Here is a 27571-nt window from a genome sequence, read left to right on the forward strand (position 1 = left end):
CTAGAAAACATGCATTTGAAAATATCAATGATCATCTACCAATATGAAGTACTATTGCATATGTATTTTCACTTGCAAGGTCGAGGGGTGAGTAGGGAGGCAGCACGTACAAAACGTTGGTGAGTGCACTGCTGAAGAACGCGTGGGTAGGGTAGTCACCATTGCAGTGGAGTCCTCTACAGAGAGGATGTTACAAACTGGAAATGTTCCAGAACAGGGCTAGCTCACATGCAATGCACCTAGCTCTGTAGTTGTTTTTCTGATTGATTTTACCTGTTTTCTGTTTGTTCCAACTAATTCCTAAGCAAACATCCTTGTTTATCTAAAGTAGAGCTCAAGTTAGATACTAGTTACACCTAAGATTTCCACGGTGGTGTAGAATTGTGTTCAGAAACAAATAGACCGTTTGATTACATATTAATGCAAATTCATACTATATATTTTAAATTTTATATATTTTTTATATATTTGCATATGCGTAAGCTCACAATGGTGAGACACTACAGGAATAGGTTGCTTTGAAACAGTGCCAAGTCCTGCAAACAGAATATTGCTTGTACCTTCAAAATTCACAAATCACTCGTGTAACATTCTGCATACAAATGAATTAATTTTCTTAATTACATTGAAACATATCTGGCATGTCAACGTAAAAATATTTTTGATTGCTTTTTGAATTTTTACATCAGAGGAGTCTAACATTGTCAGCCACAGCCTCGAGGCTGAGTACAGCAGAGGTACGTCTCTGGGCTCTTTTAAGAACTGTTCCACAGTGCCCAGGCACCACTCGTTTCAGCTGCTGTACTGGCTGATTCGTGTTTTCCACCTCTGTCAGCAAAAGACTGTGTAACTAGCAGTATGGTGCTGTGCCTTTTCAAAGACTTTACAAAAAACCACAGAATTTGTTTTTTTAAAATACCACTGAAAGCAATGGCAAATAAGAGTTGTTTAAAATTGTGAAGGTCTTGTGAAGATGGTTTTAAAACAACTGTTTTTAGGAAGTTTATAAATACATTCTCAGCATGGTGGAGTTGAGTCAGCCTCAGGTGGAGAGCAGGAGGCAGCTGGCAGAAGGAAGCTTTAATGTAGGCTCAAAGCAGTGATACGTGATTCTAGGAGGAATCTCGGGAATGTACTTCTTTGAGGACATTAGATAAGATGATGTTCAGACATTAGGTAACATGATGTTCAGAGCTGCAACCAGAAATATTCTCTGATGGCTCATTTGCCTGTTTCCGGAATGCAAGACTTTGTATTACTTTTTTCTTCTTTTGCATAAGGTTGACCAGCCTGATCTGTGGGCACTGGAACAAGTTCCCAATCAGTCCCTGTCTGCCTTTTTGTTTCCTTGCTGCATCAATTATCTAGATATAAATTCTCTAGATACAAATATTTGTAGTGTGGACTATGATGTATATAATAGGAAGGAGGTGATTTCCCAGAGCAGATGATAAGGCAGTTGCAGGTGGACTCTGTGTGCATTTGGGTAGTGTCTAAAGACAAGAGAGCGGACGTTCTCTGTGCGTTTTTTTACCTTTCTGAGGACTGCATGACTAGGCCTTCTTCAATCAGGCTAGTAGGGATAAGGTGGGTGTCCATGCATATGCAAAAACCCTAATTTACAGTGAAGATTACTAAGTATCTTTTGGGGCATGACTTCTGCCTTATGCAAGCATAGTTTGCTACTTCCCTGTCTTTCCCCAACTCCAGATAAGACCGTTTAATTTAAACACTGTCATTCTGATGCTCTGCTCTGTCTTTCACTATTGCACACTTCTCCATCCTGATATCTCTTTTCCTTCAGATGAGTTCACCATAACTTGCATGGCTTCTTACAATCCACCTTCTGTTTTATCTATTGAGTTTTACTCTAGACTGTACTGTGAGCTGTTTTGGCTGTTTTCCTTCTTTTTTTTTTTTTTTTAACAGTCTTCACTGAGCTCCTTTTTCACAAAATGCCTACTTTTTTTACTATAACCACCTTGATAAAATGATAGGTTGCCAGTTCTATGGAACAAGACTTATATTCTTTCCTTTCTGGTGTGTTTTTTTTCTTTTTGGTTCTTTTTTAGGATTTTTGGTTGGTTGGTTTTTTACTTAGGAGCTGCTTTTTTCATCAGTCCAAACTTTCATTTCAATTTTCTTATTTTGTGCTGTTAACAAATGCGTACTTATTTAATTTTAACTAGATTTGTTGCTACGGTAAGAACAGCATATTACTGAATAACTTAAACTTCCATTGTTGATTTACATCACATGGAAACCTTTAGCTTTCCTATGTATCAAATACTATTCAAGTGGTCTCTTTCTTTGGTTTACATTTTCTTTCTCATTCACTAATATAATCCTTTATATACTCTTTCAAAATCAGAGGCTTAAGTTCTGGACTTATTGACACCAGCAAGAGAACGGCTATTTATTTAATATATTCTGGGAAAAGTTTTGCCATCTTTGTGTGACCTCTTTCTGTTCCAGTCTGGTCCTTGATTCACTTTAAGCCCACTAGCCTGTCAGTTGTGGTACCAGTCAATACCCAGCAGTACACCACACTGAAAGACTTAGCTGGAACTTCTTTGTCCACATCTTCTGTTCAGGAAAGTTTCTTGTCATAGGATTCGTATGGTTTTGTTGGGTTTTGTTGTTTTGGTTTGGTTTGGGTTTTAAACCTTTGTAATGTGTTGTGGAATATTTCTGTTCCTAAGTATGTTAGTGAACTCTTGGAAGTGGCTAACGAAATAATGTATATTGTGCATGTGCACATAGAGCATAGTGGAAATGTCAGTGTCCGAGTCAGTCTCTTGTTTTTGCCAAGGTGCAGTTAATAGGATACAGCAAAATGGAAATTGTTTTAGTGTAACAGCAACACAAACATTTACATTGTTACTCAGTTTATTAAATACTCTGTGTGAGCATGGAGTAAATTTTAAGTCTGAAATATATTATTCTCCTCTGGGGGAGGGGTGCTGAAATGTAAACTTTTAGGGACTTCCAGTCCTCAGAGTAAGTTAGTAAAATAACCATCCTCTCAGGGTCCCTTCTAGTCTAGATGACTTCTCGTAGTCTATTGAACTACATAAAATCTTGAGCTCTGCTAAAGCATTCAATGGAAAACGTGAATAAGCCCCTAGGAATGAAATACTATTGTCAGTGGCACCACTAATATTTCATTGAATACTTTTGATGGAATACACCAAGTAAGTACACAAAAGTACTTATTCCAGATAAATATTTTTTCTGTGTAAATATAAGTCTACTAAATACAAACATGCTGGTATAAATATCATGTGCTCTGTTTCTGCTGAAAAGTAAAGTAAATCATACTAGCAATGCCGTGGTCTGTCCACTATGCTCGTGCCTAGCTGCTCCTCTATGTAAGCAAGCTCCTCAGCCATCCAGCCTTTCCTAATACAGGTTTACAAAATTGGTGCTTCTGAGTAGAATTGCTTATTTTCTTGTTACTTGGGTGTTGTTTTTTTTTCTGTAATTGATCTGACAAAAGGGAGGTATAGGTTTGAAATATGAGAACTAAACAATTGTATTTGGTATGATTGGAACTTTCATTGGAACAGTTGGAAAATTACCTTTAAGAACTTGGAACTGTTGTATCAACAATATAAAATTGTACAGTATGATAAGTCCAACTTTTTAACATCAGTAGGAAATGAATGAAGATGGACCAACCTTGATAGGAAGAGGGTAATGGAAAATAAGCAAGCCATTTATTGGTATACCAAAGCCCAGAAAATTATATCTAATTTTAGACATTTTTTGAAGAGGGGACAGAACTGTGCTTAAATGTTACCAAAATTTAATTTTTTTAAAAAGCTTTAAAATTTAAAGTGACTTAACATGTCTATTATAAGCATCTACCAAGGACCCCAATGCATTTATAGTTCTCATTCATTTTTTCAAGATACTTGCAGAGAAAAAAGACTAAAAAAGTAAGAATACAAAGGAATAGTTACAATTTAAGCTTTTCCATAGGACTTAAATGTACCTTCAGTGCACCCTACTGCATCGAGGGAGGGTCAGTTTCCCCATATGACTTGATCCTGCTTTAGTGCATCAGATTAGAGATTACAGATGCAGCATCCCTTTGCAAAGTAATTGTACAGATTAATTGTATTTCTCTAGGCTTGGCTAATTGTGTACCAAGCAATAGCATAATGTGATTTAAAATGGCCAGTATATTAAAATAGGAAAATCAGACTACTGGACCTTTTAACAGTAGTATAAAATTAATAGAGTATCTTCCAAGAGCACAGACTTGGTAACCATTTGTCAGCTTCTCTAAAAAGAAATAGTAAATTATGAAGCTTCTAGAATTTAAACAATGTGTCTGATATCAGAATATTTGCTTTCCTGGATGATTTGTTTGTATTAAGCTGTGCCTGTTTGTCTTAATGACTGAGTGAATAATAAGGCTGATCTGTTTGCTCTGACAAGAAGGCATTTATTGCAAGTGATGTGTACTACCAAGGAGAAGAAAAGGTCAGTAGCCAGTAAATGCCCTTTCTAAAAAAAGTATAAAAAGTAATAAAATACTTAGCATGGTGAATATAACTTTAAAGTTAACATTTTCCTGCTGAGCAATGTTGTACAATTTTTTGTTGCCAAAAGCTTTGGTACATGTCATGAATAATGTGTTTATATACATACGGTTTTCATGGGTTTGTAATTTTCTTTTATGGTGTACTTTATTCTTTCCAGTTTGAAAATCTACATTTTCATTTTTTAGGAGGTAAGAATAGAAACCAATTTCCAGAGTTCTTGAAAGGTTTTGAGTTTTATTCAAACCAATTGTAGACAGATAAGTGAAGGGAGGAGGGTCATATGAAGAATCTCCAGGATCATGACAGGCAGGTCTCCTCCAACCCAGCTGTGGTCCCAAACTCTTTGAATCCATAAGTGGTTTCTCTGTGACCCAGTTTTGCTTTTTAATGTAAAAGTATCAAAAGAAGAGATAGAGATCATATTGACCCAATTAAGGTTTTGCCAGAGCTGATATCCCCAACACACAAATCGTATTTTACAGAACAGTCTTGTACAGGTTTCACAACTACCAGTAGTTAACAAAAACCAAAAAGCTGTGGTTCATATATCTAAGGATATCATTCTGAAAATTAATTTCAGGTTGTCTTGAAGGTTTTTTTAATGTGATTTTGGTTTTTTGTTAAATTCATCTTCAACAATTAATCCTAGAATTTTGAAGAAATTGCAGTTAGTTTTGCAGTTTGATACTTACGATGTTGGGGAGGACCACCATCACCATTTTCTTTAGGGTATCTCAGGGCAGAGGGGGAGGCTTAAAGCATCAGTACAAGACTGTTCACTGTTTAAAAGCTTGGATATTGAAATGATAGGTGGGACATTTGAAAGTAGTACCTGCCTATGCTAACTGTGTGAAAATGTAGTACAGCATTCCATGTTAGCTTTATGCATAAAGTATAGTCTGTAAGAAGAGGAAGGAAAAAAAAGAAAACAAAACCTGTCATGTCCTAGAAATGATTGCAGGCTGGTGGACTGTGTTAAGAGGAAGCATCGTTGCTTCTTCTGTTCTTTGGTCCTTTTCTAGGTATCTGCTTTTGGCTGCTGTTGGAAACAGGCAACTAAATGGACATTTAATTCAGATTCGATAAGGTTTACTGGTATATTAAGAAATAGGACTGGAATGTCATACCTGAGTAGTATTAAAGCCATACTTCCAAACAGTTTGCTGTGATAACAGTTGAGATTGAGAAGTACTAAAGAACAAAAATTCATTGTAACAGAAGCCTTCATTTAGTGCTGTATAAATTAAATCAGTGTTATTCTAATAGAAGAACAAGAAATTACATTTCTAGATAAACTGAAGGATTTCTTGGAGCAACAAGTCAGACATCCCAGGGAATTCCTTAGAATTTCATTCTGTAGCTGGTTGGTTCTTTTAGTCAGCTACTGTGGACAGAGTACTGTACCCTTGGTGTGACCTGGAGTAACTATTTTAAAGACTCAATACTTCCCTATGTCTTCGTTACATTAGAGGCATTCTTGTCTTTTTTCATGACTGTATCACACCAGAGGAGATGCATTCTTTGATCTTTTAATACAGACAAGGTTAAGCATCTCGTCTCTCTTCTGCCCTAGGAGATATGGAAGATGTAAGTTTCAAAACAAGTACGATGTTTATCCTGATTTTTGTCTTGTCTTAGAGACTGGAAGGAGAAAATATCTGATATTTTCAGAAAATGAGAAAAATACTTTTCTCACTGAACTGACTTTGCCAATACCTTTCTTTTTACCACTTCCTCATATATGATATTTCCTCTAGCCTGTGTTCTATGCAGGAATTACAATATAATTGTTTGCCTGAGTTGGATTTTGTTAGTCTTTTGGGAGCCAATATGTCATCGAAACCAGTGCTAGAAAGATTAAAAAAATATGAAGGTCTCCAAGTCATCTAACCCAAGTGTTTCAACAGGAGTCTATTTGGAATTTCACTTTATTATATTGTTGCATGGATGACAAGATTAAATGAATGCTTGTAATGAAGGTCGTTCTCTCGTAATTTGAAGGCAGTATGGAGCTCCTTATTTGATTTTGGTAGTATGAATGTTCAGTTCAATTACTGAAGGGGCTGAAGAAGATTCAGTACAAACACGAGTAAATACAAAATATCAGAATTGCTTAATATCCAAGAGCTTCACACCTGGGGAAAATGAGAATTAATTGTTTGAAATGTTTGTTTTTTGAAATAAGGATACATATCATAATCTATCTAGATCTGATTTACACTGATTCTAATTATAATCTGTAGATTGTTGCATTGTCATCATTGTTCACTTAAGGCAGTGAAGTTAAATTCAAATCAGTTACAGCTCCTGGATGAGTTGATTATCTGGCTTGTATAAATTGGCATAACTCCACCTAATTTGATAGAAATATGTTAAGGTGGGACTGCTGAAATTCTGTCCCAATGTGTCCAGTGTCCAGCTCATCAGCTTTAAATAGGATCATTTTATAGTATTTAGATCATTTAAAAACTTTTTCAGCCTTATACATTAATTAAACTTATTACCTTTGGTTTATCAGATAAACCACTTGCTTTAACTGCTCTTAAAGTACTTCATGTCGTACTTAATTAAAAATACAAACAAACCAAAATAACAGGCATCTCTTGACACACTACCTGCTGCATCTTTTAAATATGCCTTCAGTTCTGCTTAGCCTTGATCATTTGAGAGAATTGCTAGTAAAGATGTCTAAACAAGAGATATCAAGAAAACTTTATTGACCTGTGGGGCACAGCTTCTAAGTAATCATCATCAGCATAACTACTTCGTGGTGAAAATGCATTTCTAGCCTAATAAACAACTGTGATATAAATTTTCATTACAGTAATAGAAAGTTAATTTAGTTGTTGGAATTGTGATCTTGAAATCTGGTATATAGTAAAGTTGTCCAACATGCACAATACGTAGGAAATAGCAAACTTGAATTAATTCCTAGATAAAATTAGTATGCATTGCACTTCAATGATTTGTCTTTGTTTTGTTTCTCTAATCAGAATTTCAGTTAATTTCGGCTTTGTTCTCTGCCTCCCCCACATTAGTTTCGTTGTCTTGATTTGCATCATTTGTAGCAACTGGCTTCTTGTCAATCTGTAGTTTGGACCTTTACATCAAACAGCAAATTAATTACAGGAAAAGAAGTCCCAATAGTACTTCTGTGCTTTTAGACGCTTTCACAATTATCAAGAACTGAATGTTGCCGATTCTTGTCAGAAATGAGAAGTGAAACATGGGAAAGGGGGCAACGCATGCTTCACAGGTACCATTAGTTACCTCTAGAAGTAAGTGTTGGTCAGCTACCTTTACCTTCCCTTTCCTTGACCTTCTCCTCATTTGTTATAAAGATAAATTAGGAAAAAAAGCAATTTAAAAAAAAGTAGTATGAGATGTGGGTTTTGTTAAAGTATGCCTAGCCTTAATATGTCTCAAGTGCAGAAACACTCCTGGGAGTTGATTGGGAGGCCTGCTTGCATCCTAAATGTTATTTTTCCCTATACCACATCTGAAAAACCTAACCAGAAAAGCCTACTTGAATTTTTTCTGTCATAATTTATGATCTTCTATTTTTCTTTCTATAAAGAGAAATCAAGAGACCCTTTTACAATCACACAACGTGTACAGAAGGCTCACAAGTGTATTTTCCAGAAGATGCCTGTAGAAACAGCCATTTAAAGTGCAAGCAGTCAGTGTTTAGACCCTCAACATGCTTCTAGTCTTCAATCAAATTGCTGCAGTGTTTTAAATCACCTTTTTTCTTAATGGTCATTAATAATGGTTAGGAAATTACTATTGCTTTTTTTATTTTGCTGCACAAAAACAGCCCAGCAAAACGCACTGTTGAAGCAACACTGGTTACTGTGGTGGGGAAGTAGACAAAGCAAGAGGAGGTGCAGGAGTCGGTATATGGTATAAACATGAAGGAAATGTACTCTACTTATGGTGAAATACTCTATTGAAATGATGGGCTAGTTTAGTCTAATTTATTCGCTATCTTCTATTGCTTATTTCCCTTGTTTTGATGATTTTCTTTAACAAATAGGTACAATTTCCTTGGCTATCTTTTCAAGATGCATATCATCTCTGGCTTTCTGATGTTTTTTGCTGTCTTTAACTGAGCCATCTCATGTAGCCTCTCTTTTCAATAGTTCACAGATCATGAAAGAATACCTTGCCCAGCTCTTAAGAGAATATTGAATTTGGTTAGATACAGTGTCTGTTTTGTAGCAATATCTTTCCTCATTTTCCATACCGTATTGTTGGCACCGTTTAAGAGCTCAGTCCAGCATTATTCCAAGGTCATTTTCAAAGTCCTGCTGTGATTCTCATTCTTTTATATTTGTCTCTAGTTTTGAGCTGAATATGAACTTCAGCAGTTTAGCTTTTGAACGGGAAATTTAATTTACAACTTGTCAGTTCGTTTACAAAATGTATACCACTGTGAAGGATTCTTCTAAATATATACGCAGCCTTTCTCTTTTGTTCTCTCTTCATTTCTTTGTTCCTGTGAAGCATGGAAAACACAAAAATCACTTCGAAAATCTAAATTCATAGCTGCCACTGCTGACCGTATCCTCTGGGCCTTCTAGGCTGCACAGGCTGTGTGAGACAGCAGATGGTGGCTGCACATGCAGGGGATCCATCCAGGAAACAAAACTTGCCTTCTCTCAGCATCGCTGCCCTTTGTCTGCCCACAAGACTCCAGTTTATTGACAAAACTTGAGTAACTGCTTGTAGAAATGTTCGCATCTTTTCTTTTAATGTAAACCCTCTTAAATTTTATCATGTTGCTTTCCATACATATTTCAAGGTGCACCAGTTGCTGTCTCTGTTTTATGGTGAACAAGTGTAATCTCTGAAAAGTTTGTGATGAGTCAACTATTGTAGGCTTTGAAATGTGTGTTTAACTTTCAAGCTACTTAATGCATTTTAATACTGTGTAAAATGGATAGTCCAAAGTGACTGCGAGTCTGATAGGCAGTGGTTTATAGCATGAGTGAGAAACATTAAGTCCCTTTCAATTTGTGTCAGACTGTAATAATGGCAGTATATAAAACAAGAAAAGTTTGCATGTATGAAAGTCATTCAAAATACTGAGTCCCAAATGAGGTCTTGCTATGAATTTTCAGCTTTGAAAGCTGAGACTTGCTTCAGGGATTCTACATAAGAGAAGCTAAGCGTTTCTTACTTGATTAAATTGCAACTTTTTTTTTTCCTGTGCTTTCTACTGGAGTGTGATCTAAGTCTGAACAGACCTATTCCTTGTCTTAAAGTGAAGTCTGTTCAGTACTTGTGTGGGCTAGATAATCAAGATGAGACTGACAAGCTGGAGAAGCATTAGTGCTATAGAAAACCAAATTGAAGTACCGTGGTGTTTGCACATGCTCAAAGGACCTGAACAGGTGGACATACAGAGGAACCCAGAGCTGGAACGTGCTTCATCCCAGCCTGAAAAGTGTCTCTGGTGCTTGTGACACCGTATTTTGAGTTTGGAAAAGGAGCTCCCCTTGCAAGGTGGCTGAATTGACACATGCTGTTAGATCCCTGAGTTTTCACACCCCTTAAGTCCCTTGTTTTCAGTATCAAATGCTGAAATAATCATCATTAAGCACTGTGCTTCACTCACTTTAATCTAGCCCTCTACGTGAACTAGGATGTCATTTTGAATTTTTCTAGGAGGTGAGGAACCAGGCATTCAATTCACCTTTTTTAATAGGTATTTTTACAATGCTGGAAACAGTCATGAGAGTATTTATAGTCAGGATAAAAAACTTTAACAATTTTTTTTTTAAAGTGCATCCAGCTGATCTTTTGATTGTTTTGAAGTTTAATTGATAAAATAGGTGATTTCTACCTCTGTGGTTATAGAAGTTAACAGTGTGAATGGTATTGCTGATTTCTGCTAAGTAGACTCTAAAACAATGAGTTTATACTTCTACAGAGATAGTTTTAGGTTTCATAGTGACCCTAAAATTTGTATTCTGGTTGACTGACTTTCTGTTGCTCTTATTATCAGATGGGAATGAGGAATTTTTAACCATGGCATGATAGCATAGAGGTTATAATACATTCACCACTTTATACTTCCCCTGGAGTCCATGGATATTTTGCTCTGCTAGTTTTATCGGCCAAACAGACCTGTTAACAAGCATGAATGTTCTGAGAAAGATCTTTAGTAATGACCAATTTTGTATGCAGAATTATTCTTTAGACTTTAAAACTTATGGAAAGGGAATATACTTTAATGTATCTTACTTCTGTGGTTCTAGGGTATTTTTAGCACATGATTTCACAGATCCTTAATATTTTTTAAATACAGGTAACGAATTTGGGCATCCAGAATGGCTTGACTTCCCCAGAAAAGGCAATAATGAGAGCTACCACTATGCCAGGAGACAATTTAATCTTACTGAGGATCATCTTCTTCGCTATAGATTCCTAAATACATTTGATCGGGATATGAATAAATTGGAGGAAAGATTTGGCTGGCTTGCATCACCCCCGGTAAGCTGTATATACTAAATGATAAGTTTTTAGTCACCAGTTGGGTACGTGTTCGGAATAACAACAATACCAAATTTGCATGCAAAAATTTTAAACAGCACTTTATTATGCACTCCGTAATCCCCCACCATGTATTTCAAGTTGTCAAAACATGTCACTGAAATATCTTCCACAGATAATAGAAATCTAAGACAGCCTTCTTTCAGCTTCATAGCAAGCTTTTTTCCTATTATTTTTGCTATTTTTATTTAGTAACTGCAGATTGGATAAAGCAGGCTATAAAATTGTCTGTAATCCAATCCAAGGATTGCTTTGGGAAAGTGTAAATTGGTCTGATGATTTACTTTATATAAATAATTACTCTGTTACTGAGAAAACACTTTCAGCAGAGTATAGTGTAAGTTACAGTCTCCCGGTCTTCAACCTGTCACTTCTGCATTTGCCTTTTTTGCCTAAATATTGCACTGTACTTTTTATCAAAGCAACTCAATTATTATACTTTCTCAGTGTTTAATTATTTCATGCTAGTCATAATCCACTTTTAAGTTTTTTTAAAAAATTAATGTCTAATTATTTATTAATGCTTTAGCAAATAGAACAAAGGTGATATGTGCAGAAGTTTAATGTGGCTTATCAAAGCTATTTCTCACACAGATTTAAAACAAACAAACAAACAAAAAACATATCCAGTGCTTCATTTTCTAAATTACTAATAGATGTGATGCTGATCCCTATAAAAAGGAGATTGAAGACTTGATTTGATAAAAGGAGTCCATTTTTTTGCTAAAGGGAAGTGTGATAAGATCACATTACGAATCTTTGAGCAAGAATTTTTCAAGTGCTCTATACCTAACATGCTTCTAGCTTTTCAATTTTAGATTGCCTTATAAAAAGTAAGCTATGTTTTAGTAATCAAAAATGTTATATGGCATTACATAGGTAAACAATTTCCGTTTGCATGTTAATGCCCTTATATATGTTGCTTGCATCTTTGACTGTTTTACTTGAAATTAGGTACAGAAGCAGTGGGGTTCTAATTTGTTAATTCATTTAGAAATGAAATGTTTTATAGTATTGTTTTGGTTTGGTTTTTTTTTTTCTTGCCTAGGCCTTTGTGAGTGAAAAGCATGAATCCAACAAGGTCATAGCGTTTGAGAGAGCAGGTCTCATCTTTATTTTCAACTTCCATCCCTGTCAAAGTTACGTGGACTACAGAGTGGGTATTGAAACTCCAGGAAAATATCCTTTTCTTTACTGTTTTGCTTGTACAGAAAATCTTTAGAAGTTGAAAACTAATTTTATTTCTGTTTTCTAATATGAATGCAAACTGCAGTTAAAAAGTAAGAAACCACTTACTTGTCATCAGTACAATCCTGTTTTAATTCTTAGTGTATAGCAAAAAACTAATTCAGAAATCATTTTGTAGAAGCCAAAAGTAAAAATCACAATTTAAAGACTGCACGTTAAAGTTTCCTTGTGATGTCTTGTTTTTTGGAATTATGTTGAGGCATGGAAAAGCAAGTAACTCCTACTTCTTAAATAAACTACGGAAAGTGACCACAGTAAGATGAGGCTGTGCACGCAGTCGCACAGGACAATGCATTAGTTTACAACCTTCCTGATTAAGGTTTACAATTTCTGTTTTATAACTGTGTTGCCTGAGAATGTGCTCTTAGCTCAGCTGAGCAGTATATGATTACTCTCGAGTAATTGGCTGGTTTTGCATGTGTCCAAAATCTTAGCATTGAAGGAGATGCAAAAAATTAATTCCAACTTGCCAGAGGAATTTAGTTTGCCCATATTGAGTTTGTTTCAAGTCTTTTGACAGTGTAGTGAATCTTGCGTGTCAGCAGTTTAAAGCACTGCTGTTCAGTTTTGGCCTACTGTCTTTTTATTCATTGGCAATTTAAAAAAAAACACTGCCATTTTTCGGTTGCTTTAGTTCGATGTATTACTCAAACTCCTGAGCACTGCTGAACTGACCCACAGGGTCTCAGGAACTTTGGGGCTTTCTTCTGCTGCCTCTATGCTGCTACTGGGACTCTTGGAAAAGGAGGAAATCAAAATGGAGCAGTAAATCGGAGTAGTGAAAGCTTAATCTGGTGTTGTAAGACATACCAATACTTGACTGCCATATGCTTTAGGTAATCACCTGTTTAAGTTGATGCTACTGCACTTCATCTGTCTTGTATTAAATTCTTTGAGTTCTGCAGATGGAAAAAGGTGTAAGTTCAATGTTGAGGACTGCAACATGTAACAGAATTAGCATGAGGTTTTTTGCTCTGATACTTACACAGATACAATTAAATCAAAACGACATTTTGTTGTTCACTTTCTGTCTTTTTTTCAAAGATGCTAGAGGTTCAATTATCAGAAATGCTTAAGAAATAGTTTAAAAAATCTCACTCTTAATAACTTATATGTCACTTATTTTCTCTTTTCCGTAGCACATCTTCATCAGGCTTGTATTTAATTACGATTATGTATGAGGCTGTTTTCCTAACTTCATTTTCTGGTTTGTGCTAAATTAATTAAATACCTTGGCATTGTTTTTCTGAGTGTGTAAATGCCCTGCCCACATTGTTACAAATACTCTACTCCTTGGCTCTTACAGCTAAGAAGGGGGTAAGCTGTGCTTAGGCATTTTTGAAACTATTTGGGCTTGCTTTGTTTTTATGGAAATATTTTTATGACCAGTTTGTTGACTAAATATTTAATATTAGCAGTCTTATGATTTTTCTGTGCTCTATATTTTTGTTTTTTTCAGAAACATTTCATGTATCTATTTTACACCACCAGAATCTCCTTTTTCCTTATAAATTAGGCATTAACTATTTGGATAGAACCCTGAACACATTGCTTCTGTTTCAGGTGAGACTTCTCGTACAGTAGCTCTTCTGAAGCAAATTGTGAAACCTTCATTTCACTGGTTTTACTTTGCAACTCAAGGCACTGTTGGGTTTCAGTAAGTTGATCTATTGATAGTTCACTCTGGGCATTGAAACAGCTTTCTGCTGTATCTTGGCCAGAAACTGTCATTGCTAATTGTTCGGTTTTTGTTTGGTTTGTTTTGTTTTTTTTTAATGTGAGCAGAAACTCATTGGAAAATGCTATTCACTTAGAGGAAGATGATCAGGGATGTTTTGCATCCTTTATGTTTATTTTGGCTCAAGGTAAATAATACTGAAACTTAATAACAAGTCAAGTGTGTTCAAAACAAGTGCTATAAGCAAGACATACATGTGATGTTTCATATTTTCAGTTTATAATATGCATTTTTAATATGTTACTGTCAGTACACATCGTTGTCTTTTAAATGTGTACAATATAATTTTGTTTACATCATATATTAGACAGTTTAAATTTAAAAGAGCCACATTAGCTCTTTGTTTGCTAACCTAAAGTTTTTACTGATAATGGAACTGCCAGTTACCAACAGTGTATTTGCTTTTATTAAGGTGCTCTGACTAACTCCTCTTGCCCCAAGCAAACAGTGGATTTTGTGGTTCTCTGTTGTCTGTGTGTGACCTCTGCCTCTGGCAGGAGCAGAGAGCTCTAAATGCTGCCACTGCTCTTACTTCTCTGTGAAACATAGTGCACCTTCACCTCTGCTGAGAGCTTTGTTCATTTTGGTAAGGAAGCATCTGTCCCATTTTACGGTATTGTACTGTTTGCAACTCTGAGAGGAAGTAGTTCTCTCAATTTAGTGTTCTCACATGGGAATCGCAAATGTAGAATCTTCGCATAAATCACCTTTTCAACAACCTTCCCCTATTCATTTTATTCTGTGTCAGTTCAATGTGTGAACCAGGGGAAGTTCCTGACAATCCTCTGGTAGGGAACTGTTGCCAACTGGCTCTCAGCCTGATTTAACCTTGGATTTTTAAGTTTGGAAGTAGGAACCTTCTCCTCCTTCCAGTATCTCGCATTCTGAAGATGCAAATCATTCTGAATAATAAATACATATACTTAAGCAGAGGTATCAGAAGAGTTTGTGCAAGTTCTGGTTCACAAAGCTGGCCTGAAATGATCTTCAGGTTTCAAAAGCTGCAGTGTTTTGCGTGATTGGCCCTCAAGGTAAACACAGCAGTGTTTCTTATGTCAGAATAAAAAAACTCTTCTCAATTGAAGAAGGCATGTCATAAAGACACTTTGCTAGAAGTGTGTGTATGTGTGTTTGAACAAATAATTTAGCTGCCCCAAATTTGTCGTTTTAGCTTAAAAGCAGATTGAATAGATCTTCATTATACTAACCTGAAACAAAATTTAGGAAGTTGCAGAAGCTTCTGTTGATTGTTGAAATAAAAGTCATAATGTTTCTTCTTAAACTGTTGTGTATAAAGAGGAGAAAACAACAAAGGAGCGAAAAGGAAAAAGCACGTTTAACTTAGGTCAAAATCTTTTGATCTGGCTCGTAAGAATATTTTTTTGCTTTTCTCTTTGGCCTTTGAAATAAAAATCTTATTTATGTTAAGATGTCTTTTTATATGGGAAGTTTATTTATCCATATTTAACGGGTGCTCACCCAAGGCCATCACATGGAATGAATCGTTGGGACTTCTTTTCTAAAGGAAGTGCTTTTAACTGTATGCATTCAATAAGATAACATGCCCTGATGCCTACACCATAAAAATCTCACTTCCTTTTAGTGCCTCTTGCTAGCAAAGTCCTTGGACAATAAGATGTCCATAAACACCTTGAACATACCTAAACTTCTCATTTCTGTTCTGTCTAGGAGAAAGCTAAGCAGCACTGTATCTGCCAATTGCGTTCTCAGTATCTTTTCGTTGACAATAAGACAGAAGCTCTCCGTTATCCCATTCTCTCTGTAGAAGTTTGCTTCTAACCCAAGGAAAGCCCTGGAGTTAAAGAACTACCACCAAGTATATCAGAGAGTAGCTGGTGTGCAGTGCACTTGCAGGCTCATCGTCATAATCGTTTATTTTCAGGAAGCTTCATCTTAAACTAGACATGCCTAATACTTAGGCATTGGAACTGAGAAGATGCAGATAGTCACTGAAACATGTCTCTGAAACCAAGCTCAAAAGCAGAATCATGTTACAGCAGTTTCTTAAGCATCCTCTACTTAGCAGAGTGGTGTTAAGTGACTGCAAATTTGAGATATTGCAGCATGTGGTGGAAAAGGTAACTAAAATTGCCTCACTTCTTACAGGTGAGGAGCCCATCTGGTAACATACCTGAGCAGCTATACATGACAGCGGCTTAGTGATGTATATTACTACAATATACTGACATGCCAAAGCCTATCAGTATTGTGTTTGTAGCAGCACACCCTAAATATTCCGTATTCTGTTCATAATCTCTGGTTGCAAGATCAAACAGCAAAAGCTTGCGCGTGGGAAGCAGTGCTGTTCAGATTTGGACCTACTTATTTTATGTAGTGTTGGTAACTATGTAACTGTTAGCAGTAAACAAGGGCTAACTTATGCTATTTCTGTAATGATACTAAGACTGGTAAAAGTGAACCAGTGCAAAAGAGAAAAGATGGCATGATTTCCAGAGCATGAACGAGATAGAGGCTTTTGGTACTTCAAGGAGGATTTGGCTTTATTCTTAGAACTGAAATTTAAGGATATCAAGTATTTCATCAATCATGCAAGTCCATAGTAAGTCCAATTCAATAAGTCCAGTTCATCTCCACCTAACAAAGAGAGATGCAAATTATGTGTGTTTATTTCTTTTAGACATGCTAAGTCTTCCTTGGCTGAGATTTCTGAAGTATTAATCAAGAATAGCCGGCTTGAACAATACTTTGCATCAGCTTTAAAAGCAACAAAAAAAAATCATTAAGCTTTCTTACTGCAGCTTTGTCTCTTAGAGTAGTCAAACATTTATAGTATAGAAACAATTCAGAACTGTTTACGGTACAGGTTTTCAAATGAAACGTATCCCAAAGTTAACAACCACTATTACCATGCTATTCAACTTGCTTTCAGCTTCGCTTCTTCTTCCCTGCCAACATCCAGCAGGCTGAGTTTTAGTATCTGTTTTCTTGAAATATGTCGGGGTGTTTTAATGTTGACTAGCTTTCTTTCTAACTCTTGTCCTGCGATTAGAGCCATGAATTTTATGTATAGTTTTGTAATGGAGCTGTTTAACCTGGGATTTAAAAAATAGAAAGTGTCCTATAATTAGGAGATTTGGTCACATGTGACATTAAATCTTCAGAACAACTTATCCACTTTAAAAGAAATTCTTTACAATCCCTTTGGAACTTACAAATGAAGCAGAAGTACTTAAAAAACAAGAGTTTGTTGTTACTCTGTTTGGGTTTTTTTGAAGAAATCGGTGGGTTTTTACTTTGATTCTCTGAGGCAGTTACTGAATAAGCCTGAAGAGTAAATTGCCACAATATATTGATTGCATTACTTTAATAAAAAGTTTATCTGAATGATGTTGGGAATTTTGGGAAATACGATAATCCTTTTACTACCCAGGTTTAAGTCTTAGTGGGTTGAATTAGTCAAATTAGTGCATGTAACACTTGTAATTAAATTTGCCTTTATTAAGTGGATGGCTTTGGCAGTATACTGTAGTAATGTATATCACTAAGCTGTTGTCATGTATTGCTGCTCAGATACGTTACCAGATATGTTAAAAGTGCTTCCTACCTGTCTGGCCTACATTTTTGTAGGTGTTCCTCTGTTCTGATCTCATTGAAAAGATCATTCTTTTTTCAGCTGTTCTTTATTTGTAGGTTGTTGGCATAGCAAACCTTACCGAACTTTTATAAGAGAAGTGGTAGCCAGTAGACATTACATTCCTTCTGGTCCCACTTGGTTTGGAAAATCTTTTCCTGAACAGTCAGACAGTAAAAGCTATATGAAGAGTCATAGCCAGCTTGGAGTCAGTTTTTCCTTCCCTTTTATTCTGCAGTATTCTCTCTTGACTTACTTCCCTTGATGTTGGGTTGCTCCATTCTACATCTTGTTCTCCTAAGATGGCGTAGCCTAGTGTTGAGACATTCAAGGACTGAGACCTTAATTTTATATGTGAGCCTGAAAGTCCATAGATGTTGTTGAGCAATAGAATCACTACTAGCTTATTTCTGTTTGTATCTTGACATTTCATGTTGTCATGTAATTCTAAAGTGCAAGAAGGAAAAAAAAATCATGGGATGAAATTATTACTTCGTTGTGTAAAAATACTGCCGTTTTTACATGACAAAACATACCAAAGCGTTGTAATGCTAGAGTGAATGAATACCAGTTGTACGCTTACTGTTGGCCTGAATTTAGGGTGCATAAAGACGTTTGAAGTCAGAGCTGTCCATAAGAAAACAGCTAGATAAGACATGAGGTATCACAAATACTGTCATCAAAATGCTGCAAAAATATACTTTTTTAAAAATCATTAACTCAGGCTTTTGACATTTGCAGCCTGCACCTAGAGCTTCTAATGAGCAAATAAGGTCACTTGAATGAGTCACTGGCATGCGATTGCTGAAGGCAAAGATGCTGCTTTGCAGGCTGCTTTGAAGTGCAGTTATGTAACTGTCCCTGCCCATCAGAATGCAGGGGTACCCGGCATGCGGAGACAAAGGATGTAAGTTGGTGTCCGCTGAATGCCATTTTCTATCAAGGTAGTTGATATGTTAAGGTTAATAGGTGTGAATAGGAACTATAGCAGACTAATGTGGGAATGCATCCTCAGTCTGTGTAGGAAAAGAAACATGTTTCCAGCACTGTGAGTCTGTGTAACTATTAGAGCAGCTTGTGCCGTCGCGCAATGTCTGTTTCATTATGTGAAGGAAAAAGGAAAATGTTTCTGTGCTCGTGCTGGATTTTTACTTCATAAATTATGCTCTTTCAGAAGCCTTTTCATGAGAAACAGGCAGCTTGAGCTAACAAATTATTTCTGCCTAATTTGCTTCAGTTTGGAGATAGATGAATAATCAACATCTAGGTCAGCTGTCTCTAGTTCTGATTGTGGATAAAATTTTGAGTCTTAACAGGGAAACCATAAGTTTCTTTTTTTTTTTTTTTTATGTTTAATACTGACCAGACCTTTCTTTGTAGTAGAGGTGATTCCAAGGCCCGTCTGCATTAGAAATTCAATACGGAAGCCTTGTTTCCTCTGTTCAAAAGGAACATGGCTAAAAGGAGGGGGAAAAGAACAGGAAAGGGTCTTTGATTTGTTTTCCATTTAAGCCACTACATCAACCATAGTAATTTCAAAATAACCTCCCTCACTTTTGTAGTTGGAACTATTCCCATACAGTTTCTGCTATCAGAATGTTTTTCTTAATGTTTAGTTGAAATCTGTCTTACCACAATTTAGCTACTGTGTGTTATTGGTCCTATTTTTAACAGAGGAGAGATTTCCTTTCTGTTTTGATGGCACAGCAGTCACTTTTTTGATGTTCTCTTGTTCGAGTTTTTCAGTCATTCTCCTGGAATTGGTTTTTCTTGAAGTTCAGTGCCAAAAGCAAGTCACAGTTCTGACAATTTACCGAAGCTGGAGAAATTAGGCAGATTCATAGTGTTGAAAATTCAAATCCTATGTGACGCTTGTGCCAAGATATGTTCCATTCATGATACGCTATTTTTCAGTATTTCCTAACTGTTTCCTTCCTGTCTTTTATTTGTTATACCATAGTTAAGTAAGTCTTATTCCTGCCAGTGTAGCATTTTGCATTTATCCCAACTGAACCATCCCCTCTTTCACCCTGGGCCATTTCTTGAATTTATTCTGGTCCTATGGCCTACTTGAAGCCACTGTAAACTTTGCCATCTGCAAAATTATGATAATAACAGTAGTAGTAATATTGCTAGTGTGGACAAAATATGTGAATGGAAATGTGATTATGAAAGCACTAGCAGAAGCAACAAAATGAGGATTAAAAGAATAGCCTGTATTGATAATGGAGAATACTGTTTCTAGCACTAAAATGAAGGAGGTTTGTTTTGGGTTGTGGACTTGTGGTTTGGTTTTCTGATGTTCTGTTTTGTTTTCTCTTTTCCACATCAAGACAAGAAGGTAGGTACTCTGATAAGTGTCTCCATCTCTCCTGTGGCCCAGATGACTTGTAAGAGGACCCTACAGCCTAACAGCAGTGGGATGGCAACAAGGTTTAATATATGCTATTCCTTTTGCATTAGCTCAGTAGAAAAACAGGTATGTTTCAAGTGAACGAGGATAAGCAGACAGGGAACAGCAACCTTTCCTAATGCTTATGGAGGCTGCAGTAAGCAAGATTCTGAAGGAAAGGAAAGAACAGAACGTAACTATCATCTTTCAGAGGGTGTAAAAGACTTGCCCAAAAGCTGGGTCCTCATCATGAGTGAAAAAAAAACTAATACGCTTGATGAAGACTCAGTAACCGATACCCCTTGTTGTCATCATTGTATGCATGTGCCGGACCACTTGGGTATGTGTGCCTTGGTATGAGAGTGACTGAACTCTATGTCAGAATGAATGTGAATGGGTAAAAGTAACTTTCTTGAATATTTCATAACTAACTCCTTTTCCTTCCAGAAGATCCCACACTGATTTTTGTTAAAGAATTTTTCTGCAGTGTTAGAAGTCTCATGAAAATTAAGCAGGCCCTCTCTCTGTATATATATTCCACTTCCCCCCCCCCCCCCCCCCTTTTTGAATACAAGGCTTGTTATTGTGGCACAAAAATAAAGCAGCATTTTATGTTCATGATTACCAACCGATATGGATTTGTGTACCTCCATATTTACATGTATTTAAGAAAAATCATCCATAGTTGGTTGAAGCAAAAAGGAATAGTAGCCCCTCTTCCTCCTCAGTACTGTGCAATGAGTTAAATGCTAAATGGCTTCAATGATCCTCTAAATATTCTGAGCTGAAGTTCATCAGGCTGAGGTGTTTGGATGAATTTTCTAATTAAATTAAATACTCTCTAATATGTTTTTCCTCATTTGTAGGTTGACCCCTTATTCTTCTCCAAAATTAGGAGTGGGTAGAGAGGAGGAACAGAGGTACCCTTTGTCTGTAATTATGCTAGTTATCTGTTCTTTCAGTGAAAATCAAGAATTATTGAAAACAAAAGGGCTTAACCACTTCAGGTTCTTTAGTCTTCCTTGCAGCTGTACTTTTCTTCATCTTCCTTGTGTTTATGGTGCATTTAATGACTGAGTTCTTGTTTTCCTAGTGGTGTTCCCCAGGGCTCAGTGTTGGGGCCGGTCCTGTTCAATATCTTCATTGATGATCTGGATGAGGGGATTGAGTGCACCCTCAGTAAGTTTGCAGATGACACTAAGCTGGGTGGAAGTGTCGATCAGCTGGAGGGTATTGGAACAGGCTGCCCAGGGAGGTGGTTGAGTCTCCATCCCTGGAGGTATTTAAAAGAAGGGTAGACGTGGTGCTTGAGGATATGGTTTAGTGGTGGACTTGGCAGTGAGAGGTTAGCGGTTGGACTCAATGATCTTAAGGGTCTTTTCCAACCTTAATGATTCTATGATCTTGATAGCATATTGCTTTGTCCCTTTAACTTCTTTATTATTATCTTTGTATTCTTTTATGCCTAGCTTGAAAATTTAGTTGCTACTTTCCTTAGGCTTCTTTCTAGAATATGAGGTGAACAAAAAGTTCATTAATTAGTTGTATTGATCTGTGGCTATACTTCTTGTTCTGCATGTGCATTAATAATTCATAAATTATGCTTCTCCCCATAGCTTCCTTTTTACAAAATCAATTTCTTTGAGAAATTGCTGGTCTTTTGTATCCTTTCCCTTCTTTCAATCCATCTTGAGAATAATGATTGTCAGTTCTACAGCTGTTGGTGTGCCTGGTTTTCCTTTTTCTAGTTTTGTTTCTTGTCTTCACTTGTTGCCAAGATATCTTATTTTATTTTAACAGGTAGTATTTTGGCAATGAAAATTGCTGCCAGGACGGCAGTAGATGAAAGCTATATATCATTTACATTATCATCTTCATTGCTTTTCCATCTGGACACTTTTTGAAAGTTAGGCAATGAATAGCATGCTCTACCAGATATTTTTTAGTGTTGGAAAAATGTAAATCATGACACCAGTATATCCAATCTAAAACTCAGAGTATCCAATGGGGATGGGGATTATTGTGATCTTGGTACTACTTTCCTAGCTACATGTCTAATAGCAGAGATCTTGCCTTTCCTAAGAGGAACTTGTATGCAGTGCTGACAGTCAAGCAAGTGTTGGAACAGGTTGCCCAGGGAGAGGTTTTGCACACTCCATCTTTGGATGCTTTCAAGAGCCTACTGGATAAAGCCCTGAGCAGTCTGGTCTGACCCTGTAGCTGGCTTCCAATGTCCTTTTCAGCTTGAGTCATTGTTGTTTCCATCCTATGACTTATGATCCTTGTCTTTTCTCCTTCAGACTGGCTTCTGATACTGTGCCCTAACCTTCTATGGGTAAATTCTTGTGGTAAGTGGAGGTCACCTTTCTTGCCAGGATGACCTCTTTTCTCTCATTAACTTTTGCAGTTTTAGTAGTAGCTTCCCTAATTAGCAGATATTCACAGCTTTTTGTGTAACTTCTATTAGAGAAGTTGGTAAAGATTTTAAAAACAAACAAAAAACCCCACAAAATCCACACCCACAAACCCTCTACCCCCTATCCACCCCCACCCCTCCCCCAAAAAAAACCTACAGCGATAGAAAACTAGCTTTGAATAATGAACCAAAGCATGATAAGGGTTGATGAGGAGAACTTATGCAAAAGTGTACTCCCAAGCCTATCTTAAATGCTAATGTTAGATGCACCTTCTGATTCCTCTGCCCTTTCACATTGAATATGAGGATCCAGTGAACACATGGAGTAGTGGAAAGTTCAGTTTCTGCTTTCTGCCTGAAAGCTGCAGCACTAAAGCTAAGCATCAGTTCCAGGACTCTGACTCTCCACTCCCAGTTCAATGTGTACGTCTAAGCATACAAGAGGTAAGTCACTTAGGATCAACAAGATGGCACCTGCATTGCACTTGGCTTTTTCAGGCATTATATCTCTACTTCTGTGTGCAGTCAGTTTCAGTTTTGAAGAAAGAGGTGGTGAATTAACTCATTGTATGAGCTCCCCTGAATTGAAGTAATTCTATTTTCAGTTTCTCTTAGAATTACCCTGGGTTGCATCTTCAAGATGAACACATAGAGCCCTACACAGGGAATATAGTAAGTTCTCAAAGTGAAACCAGGGAGGGTTTCTGTTCTGTCTCCTGAGATTAACCTAGAGGAAGTTAACATGGCATATAAGATATCTGAATCTCTGGTTGTAGGTAAAAAAAAAAAAAAAGAGAAAAATATGCCCAAGGAAAGAAAGGAAAAAAAAAAAGGTAATTTCACGTATGTATTTTATTGGTGCATTTAAGGGCACTTGTGCTTCTGCTAGTGACAACTGAGCGCTTCAATTAAATTATGAAATCTACATCTGTGAACTTCATGTTTTGCTTTGTGTAGTTTCCAATTTTGAATTGCTGAAGTACTGAAAAAAAACCAGAAGCTATTTTTGTGTTTAGTTTTCTAAATCAAAGTAGTAGAAGGAAATCTTGGTGTGTTAATGATAGGTTTCTAATCCACCCATCATAAGGGTTGCTCCTTAGTCTTCTACATTGTTGACTTAGAGTGACTTTTTTAATGAGCAAAATTGTAGAGACTTGTATGTTCAGCTGTTAAATGCTGGTGTGAGTTGTTCTACATTGCTTTGCCAGTTTTTTCAACCTGACCTCTGAGAATCCATTTATTACAATATTGAAGAACATTCAGATGTAGGCTGCTTGTAGGCTAGTTGCTGAAACAAGACTGAGAGGAAATGCTGGTACAGTACTTGAAAGCTGGCCTTTGATTTTCATCTGAGATGGGCCAAAATACTTTCCAAGAGTTTGAGCGGTTGGATTTGTCAAAATACATCCAACACATTAAAGACTTTATTTAAAAGGTTTTGTCTTATGCCATCACTGTGCATGTAGCTAATAAACTAACCACACTAAGAAGCTGTCTGACACTCAGCGTCAGATGGAGTCTGCCTTGGTTTGGCCACTACAGTGGCCAGTCCTTTAACATTAAAGTTGCAGTGACTGGTCACTCCAGCATTTTATTTGCATGTTCTACTGTCAGCACTGCTTCTAAATGTTTTTGCAAGAGGTAAAATCTGAAAAATGCTGCTTTCACCAGTGTATATATATATTTTTAACTTCTAGAAGAAGGGTATGTACAACATCTAGGCAGATATGTTAATTTAGAAACTTTTTAGTTCATTTTAAATTTGGAATTTTTTTGTGCATTTTGGGGATTTGTTTTTTAGTTCTTCCTTGGGCAGTGCCTGAACTGCTTTAATTCAGTGTTGTGTTTCAGTAATGATAGAAATTTTGAGTGCTTTGTTATTATGCAGCACTGTTAATGATTGAGACAAAAATTTCTTTTAGTCTACTATTTTATAACTTGAAAGAAGAGAGCTCTTCTGTAATATCTGTTTCTGGATTAGAATGCTGAGTCAAAATTGATACAGAAACTTTTTAACTTTTTCCCTAAGAAATTTTATTTCTTTTCCTTTTCTCTGTGTTTAAAAAGTTCTCTCTTTTCTGTAATGTGTAGTATAAGATTTCATGTAGGTGGTGCAAACTAGCTGTTGTTACTGGAATTCTGGAGCCACTTTTTCGTCAAAAATTCATGACAATGAATTTTGGCCTGGAGTAGAGAGGGGTTTTTCCCCCCCCGCCCCCCCCGAATTTTTACATGGTGTGTCAAATGCCCTAGTTAAACATGTCTTGCTTTTTGTGCAGCTTTTTTCTAATATATTTTGAAGAATAAGTAGATGTATGAAACTATCTAATGAGATGTAGGCTTTTTAAGAAGAGATAGGCTTTTGTATGCTGTGTGCAACTATGACAGCATATATACAGTAGCTACTTCTGTAAAGGATTTCCCTTAGGAAATATTGAAAAAGGCTTTATGGAAAAGTTACTTAGTTTATACAGACTGGGCACCCTTAAACAAAGTATCCAGGGTTACCTTTAGACATTACTTTTGTGAATAAATCCTTTAATCCATATAGATGTAATGAGGATGAGTGAATTTAATCTTGTCATATGGTTATAATTTCCAGCTGGATTAGGCATGGGATTATGCCAGTGTTACTGTCATTGCCACTATAGCTTGTTCAGGACAGCCAGCTGATCCCAAGACTGCTTAAGGGATCAAAAGCTTTTCAAAAGCATTCCCATGTCTTCTGTTGTCCATACACTTATTTCTAGCTTAAATGCACTTTCTGGAAGTTTCCATATACAGACATAAATTAAGTGTTTCAGCACAATTTTTGATCGTTTTTGGTCTGTACTTTTATCTCTGTCCCATCTGTATTGTCAGAACCATATCCTTTAGCTTTTAGCCAAGATATGGTAGCAAAGAATAAAAATTAAATCTTTATTGGGTATCCTTTTTTATATTAAGTGCAGCAAGAAAATGAGAGCCGATTTACATATGATTTATAAACAAAATCAATATTTACATATACACCCATGCTCTAGTTGCATGCCTGGAAAGCACTGGAGAACCAGAAGTGTGGATGCTTAAACATTTCATTGTACAATAAAATTAAAACTATAACAGTTCCTAATCCTGATTTTAACACATTATGAAAAGATGAAACCACCAGGATTGCCTACAGTCTTTCTGTATATATTTGGTTACCCTTCCTACATGTTCAGTCTTGGTCAGGTGTATCCAGACTTTATAACTTGATAGGTAATCTGTCACACAGGTAACCTTTGTAATAGGGCTGTCATATATAATTCAGAGGACTCAATGTACTTTATATTATTTGAATCTGTCTGATTTGTAGGAGGTGTTTATGTGAGTCGAACCAGACCGTACAGAAAAGAATAGTTTCTTTATAAATACTCAGTAAGCCTTACATCATTTTACAGCTGGTCAGTAGAAATTCTTATCTGCTCTTCTGTAAAACTTTTAATTTTGCTGGACCGTCACCCCCACAAATAGCCCTCATATTCTTTTGTCAATAGTAAGGGTTGAGGAACAAAATACAAATCACCCTATTTCATGATTTGAGTTTACTTAGTTGTGTTTTATGTGTCATTAAACCTGTGTAAGATTAAATAAAAAATTGCATTAAAATATGTATTTTGAAACATCATAAAAACAGTAATTCAGTAATTAATGTGGTAGATAATGTCAGACTTTCCGTTTCCAGCTTTATCTATACAAGCATTCTTTGCTTTTGCTCCTCTCCTCCACTGTAGTGGTTAGGAAGTTTACTCAGAGAACAAAACTGAACAGAAATTGGGCTTATTTCGATCAGAGTACAGGATAGTATTTCCAACACTCTGTCACTGAAACAAGAGACCCCACTGCAGAAGAAAATATCTCTGTTATGTGCTTAATTAAAATGCATGACTTGTTTAATGTTTTTCGTTAAAGTAGTCTTCAAAAACCTAGATGCTCATAAATTTCTGAAATGTGAAAAGCAGCTTTTCTGTGAGGTTTAAGTTGGAAGGCAAACGGGCATGTTTGCCAAACTAGTTGTTTTTCCCTGAGAAATATCTAATTTGTGAAGATGTTAAAATTCTTTTTGACCCCGTTACTCAGGATCTGGTTAACAGTATTTACACCAAATATGCAACGTTGCGAGGTGTGGAGAGGCAGTGATATTCACTTTGTGTTGCTACAGAGCAATGCTAGACATACTTTTATAGCCTGGATTAAGGAAATGGCATAAATTGTTTTAAAATTAGCATAGCCATAACAATTACATTTGCTGTAAATAGTTTTAAAGGAATCATTAGAGATATCAGGGCTTTCGGCAGCATTGATAAATTATTAAATTTAATGTGTAGTGTAAATCACAGAAGCAAAGACTGAGATGCTTGAGGGAGACGTCCCCCTGCCATGTTAATAAACTATACGGTGGAAGAGCAGCAGCCATTGCTGATGCTGAGTCTGAAAGGGCACTGGAGGGACTAACTAGAAGTTGTAGTTTGTATTTTTGTAGGTTGTATATGACAACAAATGAATAGTAATTTGAATGTGTTTATAAAATAGAAGGGGGGAGGTGTGTATGTAGTGCACATATAAGGCATTGAGGGCTAAAGCTGGCAAAGTATAGTATAAACTTTAAAACTTTTAAAAAAAAAAAAAGTAACCAAGCATAAAAATTTTACAATTTTGCCAGGGAAAGTGGTGATCTGCTCTTTCTTCCTTTGTGCACCTGCCCTCTAGAAATCAACAACTAACTTGCCAGTTCTGGACCTTTCTCTCATTTTGCTGCAAATAATGTGGGGAGGGATTACATAACATTAGTGATTTGGTAGCTAATTGACAGCTTTGGTTTTTTTCCTCATGTAGATCTATTTTTCTTCTTTGCCTTCTGTCAGCAAAACCTGTGCAATCTTCTAAACTGAAATATCTCAGAGCAAATTTGCAGTTACTTTTAGTTTAGGCTGCTTTCTGTGTTATGTCATGCTTCAGTCTTCCTTCTTGCCAGAGATTTGAATCAGTAAGACCTGACAGTTAGGAAACTTCCTAAACTCGTGATAGAGAG

The 27571-nt window shown here is 36.4% G+C and overlaps 1 protein-coding gene across 3 annotated transcripts in view; it reads left to right on the plus strand.

Annotated features, from left to right (window-relative positions):
- GBE1 (1,4-alpha-glucan branching enzyme 1) overlaps positions 1-27571 on the plus strand; it is a 176328-nt gene that overhangs the window by 134734 nt on the left and 14023 nt on the right. For all 3 annotated transcript variants that reach the window (XM_064469651.1, XM_064469659.1, XM_064469668.1), the window contains 2 exons: positions 10867-11051; positions 12160-12288. In XM_064469651.1, coding sequence (XP_064325721.1) covers positions 10867-11051; positions 12160-12288 — 314 coding nt within the window. The remainder of the gene's footprint in view (positions 1-10866; positions 11052-12159; positions 12289-27571) is intronic.

This window comes from Phalacrocorax carbo, chromosome 1 (assembly GCF_963921805.1).
Source record: "Phalacrocorax carbo chromosome 1, bPhaCar2.1, whole genome shotgun sequence".
NCBI lineage: Eukaryota > Metazoa > Chordata > Aves > Suliformes > Phalacrocoracidae > Phalacrocorax > Phalacrocorax carbo.